At 43.8% G+C, this 13,931-nt stretch overlaps 1 protein-coding gene across 5 annotated transcripts in view; it reads right to left on the bottom strand.

The window, feature by feature from the left end:
• unc80 (unc-80 homolog (C. elegans)) overlaps window positions 1–13,601 on the bottom strand; it is an 84,145-nt gene extending 70,544 nt beyond the window's left edge. For 3 of the 5 annotated variants that reach the window (XM_076880223.1, XM_076880222.1, XM_012922263.4), the window contains exons 1-7: window positions 13,122–13,600; window positions 12,774–12,822; window positions 12,265–12,421; window positions 10,871–11,211; window positions 10,334–10,457; window positions 8,735–8,799; window positions 8,333–8,478 (exon numbers count right to left, since the gene is read on the bottom strand). In XM_076880223.1, coding sequence (XP_076736338.1) covers window positions 8,333–8,478; window positions 8,735–8,799; window positions 10,334–10,457; window positions 10,871–11,211; window positions 12,265–12,421; window positions 12,774–12,822; window positions 13,122–13,213 — 974 coding nt within the window. In that variant the 5' untranslated portion in view covers window positions 13,214–13,600. Of the gene's footprint in view, window positions 1–8,332; window positions 8,479–8,734; window positions 8,800–10,333; window positions 10,458–10,870; window positions 11,212–12,264; window positions 12,422–12,773; window positions 12,823–13,121 lie in introns of all 5 variants that reach the window. The other 2 variants (XM_076880221.1, XM_012922262.5) reach the window with 1 other exon arrangement.
• Between the last annotated feature and the right edge of the window lie 330 nt (window positions 13,602–13,931).

The following is a 13,931-nucleotide window of genomic DNA, read 5'->3' as shown; positions in this document are numbered from 1 at the left end:
GTTGAATTGAATCGGGACTTTGAAAACCGGAATCAAATGGATTATATAAATCAGTGATGATACCCAGCCCTAGTGAGCAGCCTAGGCACGACAGACGTGGATGTAGCTGTAATAGGAAAAGAACTATTGCTAACTTTTCTGTTAAGTTAAGGCCTGATCCTTCTGAAATTCATTCATTCATTCATTCATGCCAGTGCTCTGACACGGTGTCATCAATCTTTGAATGCTGAAAAAGCACAGTGTATCCAGAAAAACACATTATATTATATAAATTATTATAAAATTTGTGTACACCTAACTTTTGTGCCGGTACGCCTAACTTTAAAAAGTTAGGCGTACCGGTACGCCCATGGCAAAAAGTTAGTCTAGAGCCCTGGTTTAGAGGGAACATTGGTGACAATATATGGTATATGACATTGATAGAGGTAAAAAAAAAAAAAAGAAGAAGATGAAAAAGCATGTAAAGGAGGAGCAAGGCGTGGGGTTGGGTTGCAAAGCAGCTTGCAGAGGCAGCAGCAAAAAGTAAGCAGTCTGTAGCAGCTTAAATTGTGCAGCCTACATGAGATTTGCTGATTCGATACTTTGAAGGGTGTCAGTGGAGTCATAAAAGGATAAAATCAGATGATCTGTCAGGACTTTCAGCTCAATCGATATGTTGTTTCATGGACAACTGAACCAGCATGTTGGAGAAATGCATGATAAAGTTCCAGTTGTACTGGCTGACAAACCAACCAGTAGCAGACTGCTGAGGTTGTAGTTGAAGACCAGTTCATCACTTTCATGATGAACTGGTCTCTAAACACTGTGCAGCTGCTCTCAAAGCTGCAGTGAAACTGTAAACAGTGGGACACAAACTGGACACAGTAGACTGTTGCTAGCTGCAGTCCTAAGGCACAACATTTTCACATAAATGATGCTTCTGCATCAGATCTACAGCATAACCTACGCCATAACCAGAACCCAATTTTAACCGTATGTTGCAACCTTTTACATAAGCTGACCTGCACCGCCTGAGAAATGTACGCTGGGTTGACACATACCATAATGACTTGAATGGCTGGAAGGTTACAGTGTTGAAACAAACAGAGTTTCCAGTTACTGTGTGATGTAGATTTTCCCATAAAAGCCTAAATCAAGCTTTACTCTGAAGGCGAACCTTCTCTATTTCCGGTGGACTACACCTCAGCTAGTAGTCGATGAGAAAAACTGACCTCTGAACGTGAGGTCAAGGTCACTGGAATTTGAAGTCATTGAGATTTTTAGTAGATGCACCTATGGCATTAATTTGACAAAAATGTGATTTCCTTCTTGAATTATCACATTCACATCACATTACTTCAGCTTAAACTTGTTCTCAACGCAGACAAAACAAAGCTCATGTTGTTTTCTAAATCAAGAAAATGGGCCCAAACAATCCCATCAGTAACCACTCTTGAAGGTAATAAAATAGAGTTGGTTCACACCCATAAATATCTGGGAATCTTAATTGATGACTCGCTCACCTTCAAACCACATGTAGAGAATCATGTGAAAAATCTGAAGTTAAAACTGAGATTTTATTTTCAAAATAAGTTGTGTTTCTCTTTTAGTACAAAGAAGCGGCTTGTTGCTGCGACATTTTTGCCTGTGCTGGATTATGGAGATATTGTATATACAGTGGGGCAAAAAAGTATTTAGTCAGCCACCGATTGTGCAAGTTCCTCCACCTAAAATGATGACAGAGGTCAGTAATTTGCACCAGAGGTACACTTCAACTGTGAGAGACAGAATGTGAAAAAAAAATCCATGAATCCACATGATAGGATTTGTAAAGAATTTATTCCTAAATCAGGGTGGAAAATAAGTATTTGGTCAATAACAAAAATACAACTCAATACTTTGTAACATAACCTTTGTTGGCAATAACAGAGGTCAAACGTTTACTATAGGTCTTTACCAGGGGCCTGTTCTTCGTACCTCGCTTACTACATCCAAGATCAAATGACACATCCAAGACCAAACCATCGCGCTAACCGTGAGCTTGCTAATCCGGTTCCCCGAACACGCCTGCTGTTGACGATTAGTACAGCTGGACGCAGTAATGTGACATCACTGGGTGTCGTAAAAGGGGCTACGCATCGATAGTAGAAACATTGATCGGCAACCCGCTGATTGGTCGGCGAAAATGTCGAAGGGGCGTGCTCGGTATTTTCCGGCAGCAGAGCAAGAACTCATGAGTGAGGGATTTCAGGAGTTTCAGAGTTTAATTAAAACGCAAGAGAACACTGCAAAGGCTGCAGAAGCAAGGAGAGAGGGCTGGCAGAAAGTTGCTGACAAATCAAACTCGTAGGTAATTTAATAATAATACTAATAATAATGGATTGGGTTCATATAGCGCTTTCCAAGGCACCCAAAGCGCTGTACGATACCACTATTCATTCACTCCCACATTCACACACTGGTGGAGGCAGCTACGGTTGTAGCCAGGCTGCCATATCGCGCCATCGGCCCCTCTGGCCAACACCAGTAGGCGGTAGGGTAGATCTATCATATGACACTATATTGTCCAATATCATATGGCATTATATTATATTATAATATGTTATATTATATCCCCTTTCACATTAGAGCCACAACAGGACCCACAAGAACATGGGAACAAGTAAAAGTGGAATACAGGAGTATTCTACAGAATGGTAATATTTATCACTTAGATTGCTTTTCGTCTCTTGGCAAGGTAATACTGGCCTGTAATACTCTGTTAGTTTGTTCGTAACAGCAACCAAGAAAAGGGCAGAGGAAAAAAAGACAGGTGGTGGTCCTGCACCCCCTCGTCAACAAGTTGGTTAAGTAAGTAATACCCTCACGGGAATATCGATATCTCTCTATGAGCACACTGTCGCGCTGAGCTAAAGGATCCTGTCTATCCCGCAATATACGCTGAATTCTGAGGACTCTCCTTATCAATCTTGCACCTTCCGCAATGGGTGGCTCGCGTATACGGACAGGACATGGCTGCGACAGGCTTCCCAAATCCACCTTCGCTTTTATAGCCGTGGTCTCTCATCTTGATTACACGAAGTAATTTACAATTACTACTCTGAAATATGAATTACATCTGTAATAATCACATACATGTAATAGAATGTTAATAGTTCATTTCCCTTTTTTAGGAAATGACCTGTATGTATCTGTGTGACATCAATAAAAGGATCAAGTGCTGCATTATCTTTAGTTACATTGATGTTATTTATTTATGGTGAAACAGTGGTGGAATATCGCTGTTGCTTTCGTATAAATGAAGCGGACATACCTGCGTGGCCGCGATCTAATCCTGTTTACATAAAGTAAACCTGCTCCCGAGCAGGTTTACGCTTACGGCTCTGTTGCTATGACAGCAAGTCCCGGATGAGCTTCGGGGAACCGAACGATCCGGGATCACGCGAAATCGTCAACAATCTAATCCAGCTAACTTACTTAGCGCAGTACGAAGAACAGGCCCCAGGTTTGCACACACAGTAGCTGGTATTTTGGCCCATTCCTCCATGCAGATCTTCTCGAGAGCAGTGATGTTTTGGGGCTGTCGCCGAGCAACACGGACTTTCAACTCCCGCCACAGATTTTCTATGGGGTTGAGGTCTGGAGACTGGCTAGGCCACTCCAGGACTTTCAAATGCTTCTTACGGAGCCACTCCTTTGTTGCCCGGGCGGTGTGTTTTGGATCATTGTCATGTTGGAAGACCCAGCCTCGTTTCATCTTCAAAGTTCTCACTGATGGAAGGAGGTTTTGGCTCAAAATCTCACGATACATGGCCCCATTCATTCTGTCCTTAACACGGATCAGTCGTCCTGTCCCCTTGGCAGAAAAACAGCCCCATAGCATGATGTTTCCACCCCCATGCTTCACAGTAGGTATGGTGTTCTTGGGATGCAACTCAGTATTCTTCTTCCTCCAAACACGACGAGTTGAGTTTATACCAAAAAGTTCTACTTTGGTTTCATCTGACCACATGACATTCTCCCAATCCTCTGCTGTATCATCCATGTGCTCTCTGGCAAACTTCAGACGGGCCTGGACATGCACTGGCTTCAGCAGCGGAACACGTCTGGCACTGCGGGATTTGATTCCCTGCCGTTGTAGTGTGTTACTGATGGTGACCTTTGTTACTTTGGTCCCAGCTCTCTGCAGGTCATTCACCAGGTCCCCACGTGTGGTTCTGGGATCTTTGCTCACCGTTCTCATGATCATTTTGACCCCACGGGATGAGATCTTGCGTGGAGCCCCAGATCGAGGGAGATTATCAGTGGTCTTGTATGTCTTCCATTTTCTGATGATTGCTCCCACAGTTGATTTTTTCACACCAAGCTGCTTGCCTATTGTAGATTCACTCTTCCCAGTCTGGTGCAGGTCTACAATACTTTTCCTGGTGTCCTTCGAAAGCTCTTTGGTCTTGGCCATGGCGGCGTTTGGAGTCTGACTGTTTGAGGCTGTGGACAGGTGTCTTTTATACAGATGATGAGTTCAAACAGGTGCCATTCATACAGGTAACGAGTGGGGGACAGAAAAGCTTCTTACAGAAGACGTTACAGGTCTGTGAGAGCCAGAGATTTTCCTTGTTTAAGGTGACCAAATACTTATTTTCCACCCTGATTTACGAATAAATTCTTTACAAATCCTACCATGTGGATTCATGGATATTTTTTTTCACATTCTGTCTCTCACAGTTGAAGTGTACCTCTGGTGCAAATTACTGACCTCTGTCATCATTTTAAGTGGGGGAACTTGCACAATCGGTGGCTGACTAAATACTTTTTTGCCCCACTGTATGAATACTTCTGCTCAATGTCTTTGAATGGTTGATACTGTGTATCATGCTTCTCTGAGGTTCATCACTAACCGCAAATTTCAGACTCACCCTGTAAGTTATACTCTCAGGTAGGATGGCCTGCTTTGGCAAGTCGGAGGAACTTTTATCTATATAGTTTTATATATAAAGCAATACTTGGGTTGCTACCTTCTTATATATGTTCCCTGCTTACAATGAAACATGCTGGTCAGTATTCTCTTCGTCTGCATGGTTACTTGTTGCTTTCTGTTCCATTTGCCTGAACTGAATTTGGTAAAAGAGCTTTTGTCCACTTAGCATCCTCGGCTTGGAACAAACTGCAGAACGAATGGAAAATGACTGAATTCATTTTATTAAGTGCTTTTAAATCTAAACTACGAATCCTTAAGGCCAAGTCCATAACATGCAACTGTTTCAATTAGATTGATTGTCATTTCAACTGATTTTTTTATTTTTATTTGAATTTAATTTAATTTTTTCATTTATTTTTGCATGTGTGTTGTTGCTGCCTGTGTTTAATTGAGTAATTTCTGTAACTGTGGGACACTTGCTGCTGCCTATCTTGGCCAGGTCTCCCTTGAAAAAGAGGTTTTTAATCTCAACGGGATCTTCTTGTTCTCAGAAAAACATAAAGGTCACTGAAAGTAGCTGAAATTTAAGCTTGATTTTTAGTGCCTGAAGGTATCAATTTCAAGATTCTACATTGCCTCCTTCTCGAGTCACTGCATTCACAAACTTGGGTGTCCACTCTGCCCAGCTGCCTAGCAGGCTGATGACAACATAAGAAAAACTATAGGAAATCATGGCGCATTACTAGCGACCAAAGCAATCACTAGGAGGATTATGGTGCAGGAGCTTCTTTGCAGCAGTTTCACCCAGCAGGAGCAAAAACCCCTCCAAGAACAACCACCACTGACTTTGGTTGTATCACATCCAATATGGGGGACAACTCCTAGGCAATGTGTGCAAGACATCAGGTGAGAAATCTCAACACAAGTGGATAAAAGTAGCAGATATGGAATAGAACACGGACTGTAGAATGAACAGACACATGCAGTTAAAGTCACCTTTTTACATATGTGCTCATACACATCTCAGCATTTAAGTATTAGTTATTATTCATCTCTGGCTCTCTTCCACAGCATGTCGCGTCACTCCCAACCGGAAGATGGCCGCGCCCTCCTGAGCCTGGTTCTGCTGGAGGTTTCTTCCTGTTAAAAGGGAGTTTTTCCTTCCTACTGTCGCCAAAGTACTTGCTCATAGGGTCATATGACTGTTGGGGTTTTCTCTGCTTTTACCTTACAATAAAAAGCGCATTGAGGCAACTGTTGCTCTATATCAGGGGTCCCCAATCCCAGTCCACGAGGGCCGGTGTCCCTGCAGGTTTTAGATGTGTCCCTGATCCATCACAGCTGATTTAAATGGCTAAATGACCTCCTCAACATGTCTTAAAGTTCTCCAGAGGCCTGGTAATGAACTAATCATGTGATTCAGGTGTGTTGACCCAGGGTGAGATGTAAAACCTGCAGGGACACTGGCCCTTGTGGACTGGGATTGGGGACCCCTGCTCTATATGAATAAAACTGAACTGAATTAAAAGGCACTTTACAGTAAACTATCCCTAAGTAGCTAAACTGAATATCATGATAGCAATGCCAAAAGCCGTAACTACATATATAATTACACTACATCACAACCTTTTGTGTTATATTAGACTGTGATCAACTCCTGCCACATTGCTTCATTAACAATGCATCAAAGGAGGATGATAAACAAGGACAGAGCCCCCCTTCAGCATCATTGGAAGAGGAGCAGAGAGGGAGGGAGGGAGGGAGGGAGCTCCAGCCTACGTGAGTCCACTATAAATAAGCAGGAATGAAGGTCAGCAGTTGGCGAGCTGCAAAGGAGTTACCACAAACTGTGAAGAAACATATTGATACTGTAGGAGAGGCAGACGTAGCGGGCCATTTAATCCCAGCCGCTGTAATAAATGGAGCAGGAAGTGCTGGTCGATATGTACATGAATCACTTTGAGAGCGGGCGGCGAAGGCAGGCTGTATCATGTTTCACCGTCTAGTCGACACACTCACACATACACACTCACTCTCCCTACTGCTATTGTGTCAGGTTGCCACAGAGACCGCGTGACGACAGCCACCCCGGTCCTCCGACTCCATGCGGTAGGAGAGGATGCAGCAGCCAGCGGTTGCCATGGAAACTGCCTCAGCATCAGCAGTGCTGCGCGGATTGCGGTGGTTGAGTAAGCTGCATTACTCGCAGCACCCGGTGCCGGAAATTATTTTATCAGTGCGGTGCAGCGCAGAGGTGCACGAACAGCCTGGTGACTGGCAGATGTAAATGTAAACCGTCCCTCAGAGACCTGGAGTCTGGTGGGGTAGGTGGGGGAGGCGGGGGGTATTTTTGATCAGGAGAGCGTCAAAACTCTCCCTTGCTGCATGTCTGATTTACATTCAGCTCACTGTCCTCCTCAATCCCGCAGTCAGCCTGAAAATCCCACTGCACGCATGAAGAAAGCAATTAATTTGTCTTTGTTAAGCAGGGAAAGAGGAGGGATAGATCCTCCATCTCCTGCATTACCATGTAACCACTGCTCAAACCCTGTGGTGCAAGGATGTGTGAGGATATAATAGGCTCGGGGGTGTTTTTAGGAGGCGAGGGGGTTGGTTTCCGGGCTTGTTTTGATTTTCAGTCAGCTGCCGGCTGTCAGAAGGATTGCGAAAAAGCGTCGGAGTGACATGCTTGGTTGTCAGAATGAGCTAAGATGAGCAGCGGAGGGCTTAGGATGGAAATAAACCTGCCAGTGAGGAACTTCTTTGCTGGTCAGATTTGGTGTAATTGTAAACTTTTTATTTTTTATTTTTTGCCCTGCCTTTGCCAAAGAGAGCTTGAGAGAGACTGAGCCTTGGCCTGGAAGTGGGCACACCAAATCAAGCCAGGCCAGGGACTCTGCCAGCATTAGACATGTAGCACATTACTTCAGCGTAATTACCCTGGATATGTGGGCAAAATGTCACATGGGTTTGCTGATGCACAACAGGAAAAGAGCTGTGGTTGTGTGCGTGAGGGACGAGACAGTACTGCTTGAAGCAACATATTACACAGGGGGAAGTGGATCTATTCATGTACCCTAGCTCATCGCAAGCTAGCAGAGCGAGGCGTGTGGTGCAGTGGGTTTGACAGACGCTGCTGCGGGGCTCGGTGTTTAGCCATCAACAAGACGATGGCACCAGCTCCGTGTCAGTGCAGGTCATGTCTGCACTGCTTCAACCCTCAACTGGCTAAAGCGTGGAAAAATTAGTCATTTCCGAGAGGTTTTATGAAAGCAGCGCCTCCAATATTGATCGTTTATAAATCAAAAATAATGCTTGTGTGATTTCCTCTGTGGGTCTCTATTAATACAATTATCCATTTGTTTGGTAAGTTAAAATTGATGCTTCAACACGTTTCACTGCTTCTTGAGGGGAAACTGAATAACACATGCTCACTTTTTCTTGGAAGGGCCTTTGACCGGTGGGGGTTGCTGTTGGGAAGGGCCACCTTTTTCCACTGAGTTACCACGACGACAACTCTGCTCCCCGACTGACGGGGAGGAGGAATCTGATTGGGTGGCTTCGCAAACCACCTGGAAGCCCTGTGGGTAGGAAGAGAGATAGAGATGGATATCAGGAAGACAGACAGGCAGACAGTTCCTGATAATTAAAGGCTCTGAGGTTGGAGTGTGGTTTCTGTCATGACCCCGGCTCACCGTGCTAATGAATATTAACAGCCAGCCCCAGGGGGAACATTGGAAAAGGGGAGGGGAAGAAGCCTCAGACTCTTGCCCGAGCACATTCAATCAACATGGGAAGCAGAATCTGACAAGATATGGGCTGAAAACGTTAGCTCACCGTGGGACCCGGGTTGCCTGATCCACAGGGGCTGCACTGGTTGTTGACTGGGGAGTTCCTCTTTGCTGTTTAGACAGGCATAACAGTATACATGTGTTAATTCTGAGCAAATAAAAATAGATTATCTCTTAACACACTAATTCCCAACCAGGGGTACAAGTACCCCAGAGGGTTCTTCTGCAGTAGGCAGCAGACACCTGGAATGATTCGTTTCACTATTTATAGAACTGAGTGTCCTATGACTAAATATGTTAGCTAACGTTATGGATTGTGGTTCTTTCACACCAAAAATAGGAGGGTCTGGTTGGCTGGTGATTGCATTGAAGGTTTTTGCTGTTCGATTGCAATTATTGCCGCCTAATTTATAAATGCAGAAGGATTGCAAACACAATATAATCAATCTAAGTCAGTCTGCGCCAATAACCGTAACTCGTCTGTGACACTCTATTTGTTTTTTGTAAAGATTTTTTGGGGCGGCATTGTTACATTACTTTGATAGTAGAGCAGTAAATCTGTGAGGTTCCTCATGGAATTTGTTAGTGTGAATTTCTTTGTATGTAGATTGCAAAGGATTTGCAATTTTTACAGATTTATCACAGTTAATCACAAACAAAATGCATGTAACTACCAAGCTTAACCCCGTCAATCACAAACTGACAGCAGATTGACTCCATCTTATTGTGATTGAAATGCTGGATAACTAGTCAAAACTGTTAGCTAACTTGGTGTATTAGCAGTTGAAATAGCAAAAAGGTACGAATGACCAAATTGCCAAAGCTGTTAGCTAACTGTTTAGATTAACAGTTGAAATATAAAAGTATATATAACTAAAGAGATGAAATTGTTAGGTGACTGTGCAAATAACACTGTTAGCCTAATGTAACAGATAAAAAGCTGTATTACAGCAGCTAGCTAAAGCTATGAAATGAACACCAGTGATTTAGCTGCTATGTTGCCGGAAGAAAACTGTTAGCTAACTTTGTGTATTAACAGTTTTAAATAGCAAAAAACAAACAAACATTTAAATAGTTTAAATTAATTCTTTTTCTTTCTTTCTTTCTTCAATTAAGAATTAACTGTGTGTGCAACAGTTTATTTATTTATTTAATTTATTTATGTATTTATTTGTTTTCTTCACTGAGTGTGTTTTTTGTTGTTTTGGGTTATTATGTTATGGTTTTCTTAATTGTTTAAAATAATAAAAAACTTTAATTAGAAAAAAATTGTTTAAATTAGCCAACTACAAAAATATAACACCAGCAAACATAATTCTATATATTAAATTGCTGTTAAATAGAGTATTAGCTTAGGGCAGTAGATAAAAGGTTGAAATTATAAGCTTATTTATGGTTAACTAACTATAATTGGGACACGGTAAACTAAAAGTATCCCAGATTTAGGTTAAAATTAGTTCAGCTGAACATCTTAAACATGAAAGATGTTAAGGAGGAATATCTGACACAGATGCATGGGTTATATATTAGGAATACGATTAAGAACCACTTTATATACTCTATATATTATATATATAGCCCTTAAAGATAGCAGCGATTTCTCAAAGATAGTAGGAATTTCTTTAAAAAGTGGGAATTTCTTCACCTGTAACAATGTTTCTGACAGGTTTGATGAGGGCAGTAAAAGCAGGGATGTCAGGCAGGCGGTGCTCCCACATTGGCTGCCATATTACCAGACCACTAGCCAGTCTGAAGGTCAAGTCTGACTCCTGGAAAAAGGCAACATATTTACACATTTCTTTCCTCAAAACAGCCTGTAAACACCAGAAACAATTATTCTGTCTTGGTTAAATGTTTTGTGTTGTTAAGATTCTTAAACCTCCGTTACAACATGCTAACAAGACAAGACAGTAATTCCCTGCACAGCTGGGAAACAGTGCACTCCCAGGAGTAATATAAGCTGACCCTTTCATCTGTGTGCACACACAGATCAATAGGCACAGGGTGATGCTGACTGCAAGTACTAAATTAAGCAACACAGGGGTTGCTGAAATTAATCACAAAATTCTCAAAATTATAAATAGTCTAACGCCACAGATTAACACAATGCCTGTGCCATCCTGGCTCTCTGTTACAAAAATCAATTTCAAGGCCGTACACATTTGCATCCGCAGTTACAGACCTTTATCCGATGAACAAGCGGTGCAAACAGGAACACAAACAGCTCTACTGTTGCCATGCTCTTTTGGAATAGTTTGGTGCGAGTATGCTCATCCTCCTCCAGCAGGGAGCCACTGTGCTGTTGTCCTAACCCACCCAGGCCCGAGCTGGAGCAGGAGCTAGGAGCTCCCGGGGAGGAACCCTGGTTCCCCACAGGCTGGAGGAAGGCGCTACTGCTGCTGCCCCTGGACCAGCCGTGGCTCAGGCTGGGCTCATGGTTGCACTCCTGTGGGGCCTCCAGCAGCATCCAGTGCAGCGTGTGGAGCAGCTTGGTCTCCGCCACACCCAACTTGTCCTGGTGACCTGTGATGTAACCGAAAGACAAATACTAAACACACAGACACTTTTTTATCTGCTTAAACATGGCTGGCCTGCCAAAAGTCACCTGCAAGTGGACTCCAGAGAGAAACCAGAAAGCTTCCACTACCAAAAAATCTTGCATGCCTACAAACTGGTCATATTTGATGGTGACCTGTAATTTCCTGCTTCTAAATTTAAACTGAGGTTATTGTCCTCAACCCTAATAATCTAAGAAATATGATATCTAACCAGATGCTTACTCCAGATGGCACTACTTAGGCCTCCAATAACACAGCGAGGAATCTTTGAGTCCTTTTTGACCAGGATACGTCCTTAACTTCACATATTAAACAAATATGTTGGACTGCTTTCTTCTATTTGTGCAATTTCTCTACAATTAGAAATGCCCTTTCTCAGAGTGATGCTAAAAAACTAGTTCATGCATTTCATTACTTCTAGACTGGAATACAGTAATTCCTTATTATCAAGCTGTCCTAAAAACTCTCTGAAAAGCCTTCAGTTGATCCAAAATACTGCAGCGAGAGCATTGACAGGGACTTAGCCAGTGCTTTGGTCAAAGGTGGAGTGACAGGAGAACCAATCTAGCATGTTCTTGCATGAAACCTGAGCTCCCAAAGGAGAAACCCTCAAGGACAACAAGCCGCACAACAGGAGGGATCTGACCTGGATTGAATGAAGGACCCTCTTACTGTGTGGCAACAGTGATTTTCACTTGAAGGCGTATAACAGCTTAGTTCAAAGCCTGCCACCTCCTACTTAAAGAAAGTGTCAAATCCTGCTCAATAATAATGCAAACAGTGGCTCATTCATGTTTCATGTCTGACACATGGAAGTCACATGGAAGGAGTTGATGCTTTTCTCTCCTGTTGTGTGCAGGCCATTTTAATCTCATAAATATTAATTCTATCATTTGCCTTTCTGTCCTTTTAAGCGATGATCTCTGAAAGAAGCTAAAAGGAGAATCAGATTTGTGTTTTGGCGATTGGGTATGACCTGGATGAAGCTGTCAGCTCGATTGGACTAAAGCGTCCTCACCAAGCTTGTTCCTGTTAGACAGCAGGATGGAGGTGCAGTGGAGTACGTGAGGCAGCGCCGCCTGGACCAGCTCCCAGCGGGAGATGCTCTGGATGGCCTCTGACAGGGCCGGCGACAGCCCGTGGAGCTTGTTCTCCACCAGCACTCGCTCAAAGGACTGGGGACGCAGCCAAAGGAGAGAGAAAAAAGAGGAGAAGAGAGACATCAGGCGGGCAACTTAAGCCTCTTTCTTTGACTATCTAAATGTCCCACATGGCCCCGAGCGAGCAAAAGCCTGTGGGAGAGACAGTGGAAGCTCTGTTTGGATCCAAAGGGATCTGGAGAAGCGTCATTATGGATATGAGTCTAGCTCGAGGGTAATGGGAGGAAGCACGGGGGCAAAACTAATTTGCTAAATGCAAAATCAAGAGCTCACTTGATTTGCAGGTGCATTAAGGTAAAAACAGATTACTGGGAAGGGAAGCGATTATTTCCCCTCATCGTGCACATGGTATTATGAAATGACTTACCACACAGGATGCCTCATACTGTTTTCCCAACTTTGGCCGCAGAAAAGCACTGAAAGACATCAACAGAGTGCTTGTGAGAGATTAAAAAAAGGACAAATGTAGGTTATAGGCTAGTAAATCACCCCATTTTGTCTATGTGGCCCACTTTTTTTTACAGGTGTGACATCATACAATCTGTACCCACAGCCCCATCTTCCTCCATTTAACACAAATCAGTGAGCAGACACTCACTGGCGGGGTTTCTCAATCACTTCATCAAATAATGTTGACGTGTGACGCGGTGACAAACCCCCGTCAGCCCTGCCTCGTTTTCACCAACGGCAAACACCTGTTATCAATGTCACCAACCTGGTCTGCCTCCACAGGAAGGTCTGGATCGGGAACGGTATTCCTTTCCCGCACTCCGGTTCGTTTTCATCCAGGCTTTTCCTCTTCACCATTTTGGCCGGAGCCTGCGTGGCCGCCTGCCTGTGTGCGATCACCGGGACGCGCGGCTGCTGGCTCTGCCCAGGTGACCAGCGAGCTTTTCCCTCCCTCTTCACGACATGATTGGGTTAGTCCTGCGTAAAATGGCTGCAAGTGTCGATCGGTCGGTCGGCGGCAAAGGAGAGATAGAGAGAGAGAGGAGGAGGAGGAGGAGGAGGAGAGAGGAAGAAGGAGCGCTCCGAAATCAGCACCTCCCTCCCTGGACAGCGACAGCTGATCGGAGAGCTAATTTATCAGCAGCAGCAGCAGCAGCGGGGCTTTAAAGACGCAGTGTGCAGCTGGGCCAGATGTTCTCCCCCTCTGCCTTTTCCTCCTCCTCTGATTCCCCGCAATCAACACATGGAGCGACTGAAACCGCTGCATCCGCGTGGTGCATCCACCCCTTTAAATATCAACAGGTTGTTTAATAATAGCCCAAGCTGTGAGTCATAAAAACACAGCAAAATCAAATCAGGTGTCACTTCCCGAAACATTCGCACTGTTTAAAGAGGCCATGCCGCGCAATAATATCCTCATAAGGCCATGGAACAGGGATCTAACATGTTGACGAAATCCAGAACAATGCACCGTGTTTTAACATGGCAGTGCTGTTTGAATGCGGTGTTTCCTTGTAAAAGAAGAAAAAGAACGACCAGAACTGTTCTCAGCAGATGGACAGTCACAGCATCTGAA

Source organism: Maylandia zebra, linkage group LG23, assembly GCF_041146795.1.
Source record: "Maylandia zebra isolate NMK-2024a linkage group LG23, Mzebra_GT3a, whole genome shotgun sequence".
Lineage (NCBI taxonomy): Eukaryota > Metazoa > Chordata > Actinopteri > Cichliformes > Cichlidae > Maylandia > Maylandia zebra.
Note: the sequence above shows the minus strand (reverse complement) of the source record. Positions and strands in the feature narration are given on the sequence as shown.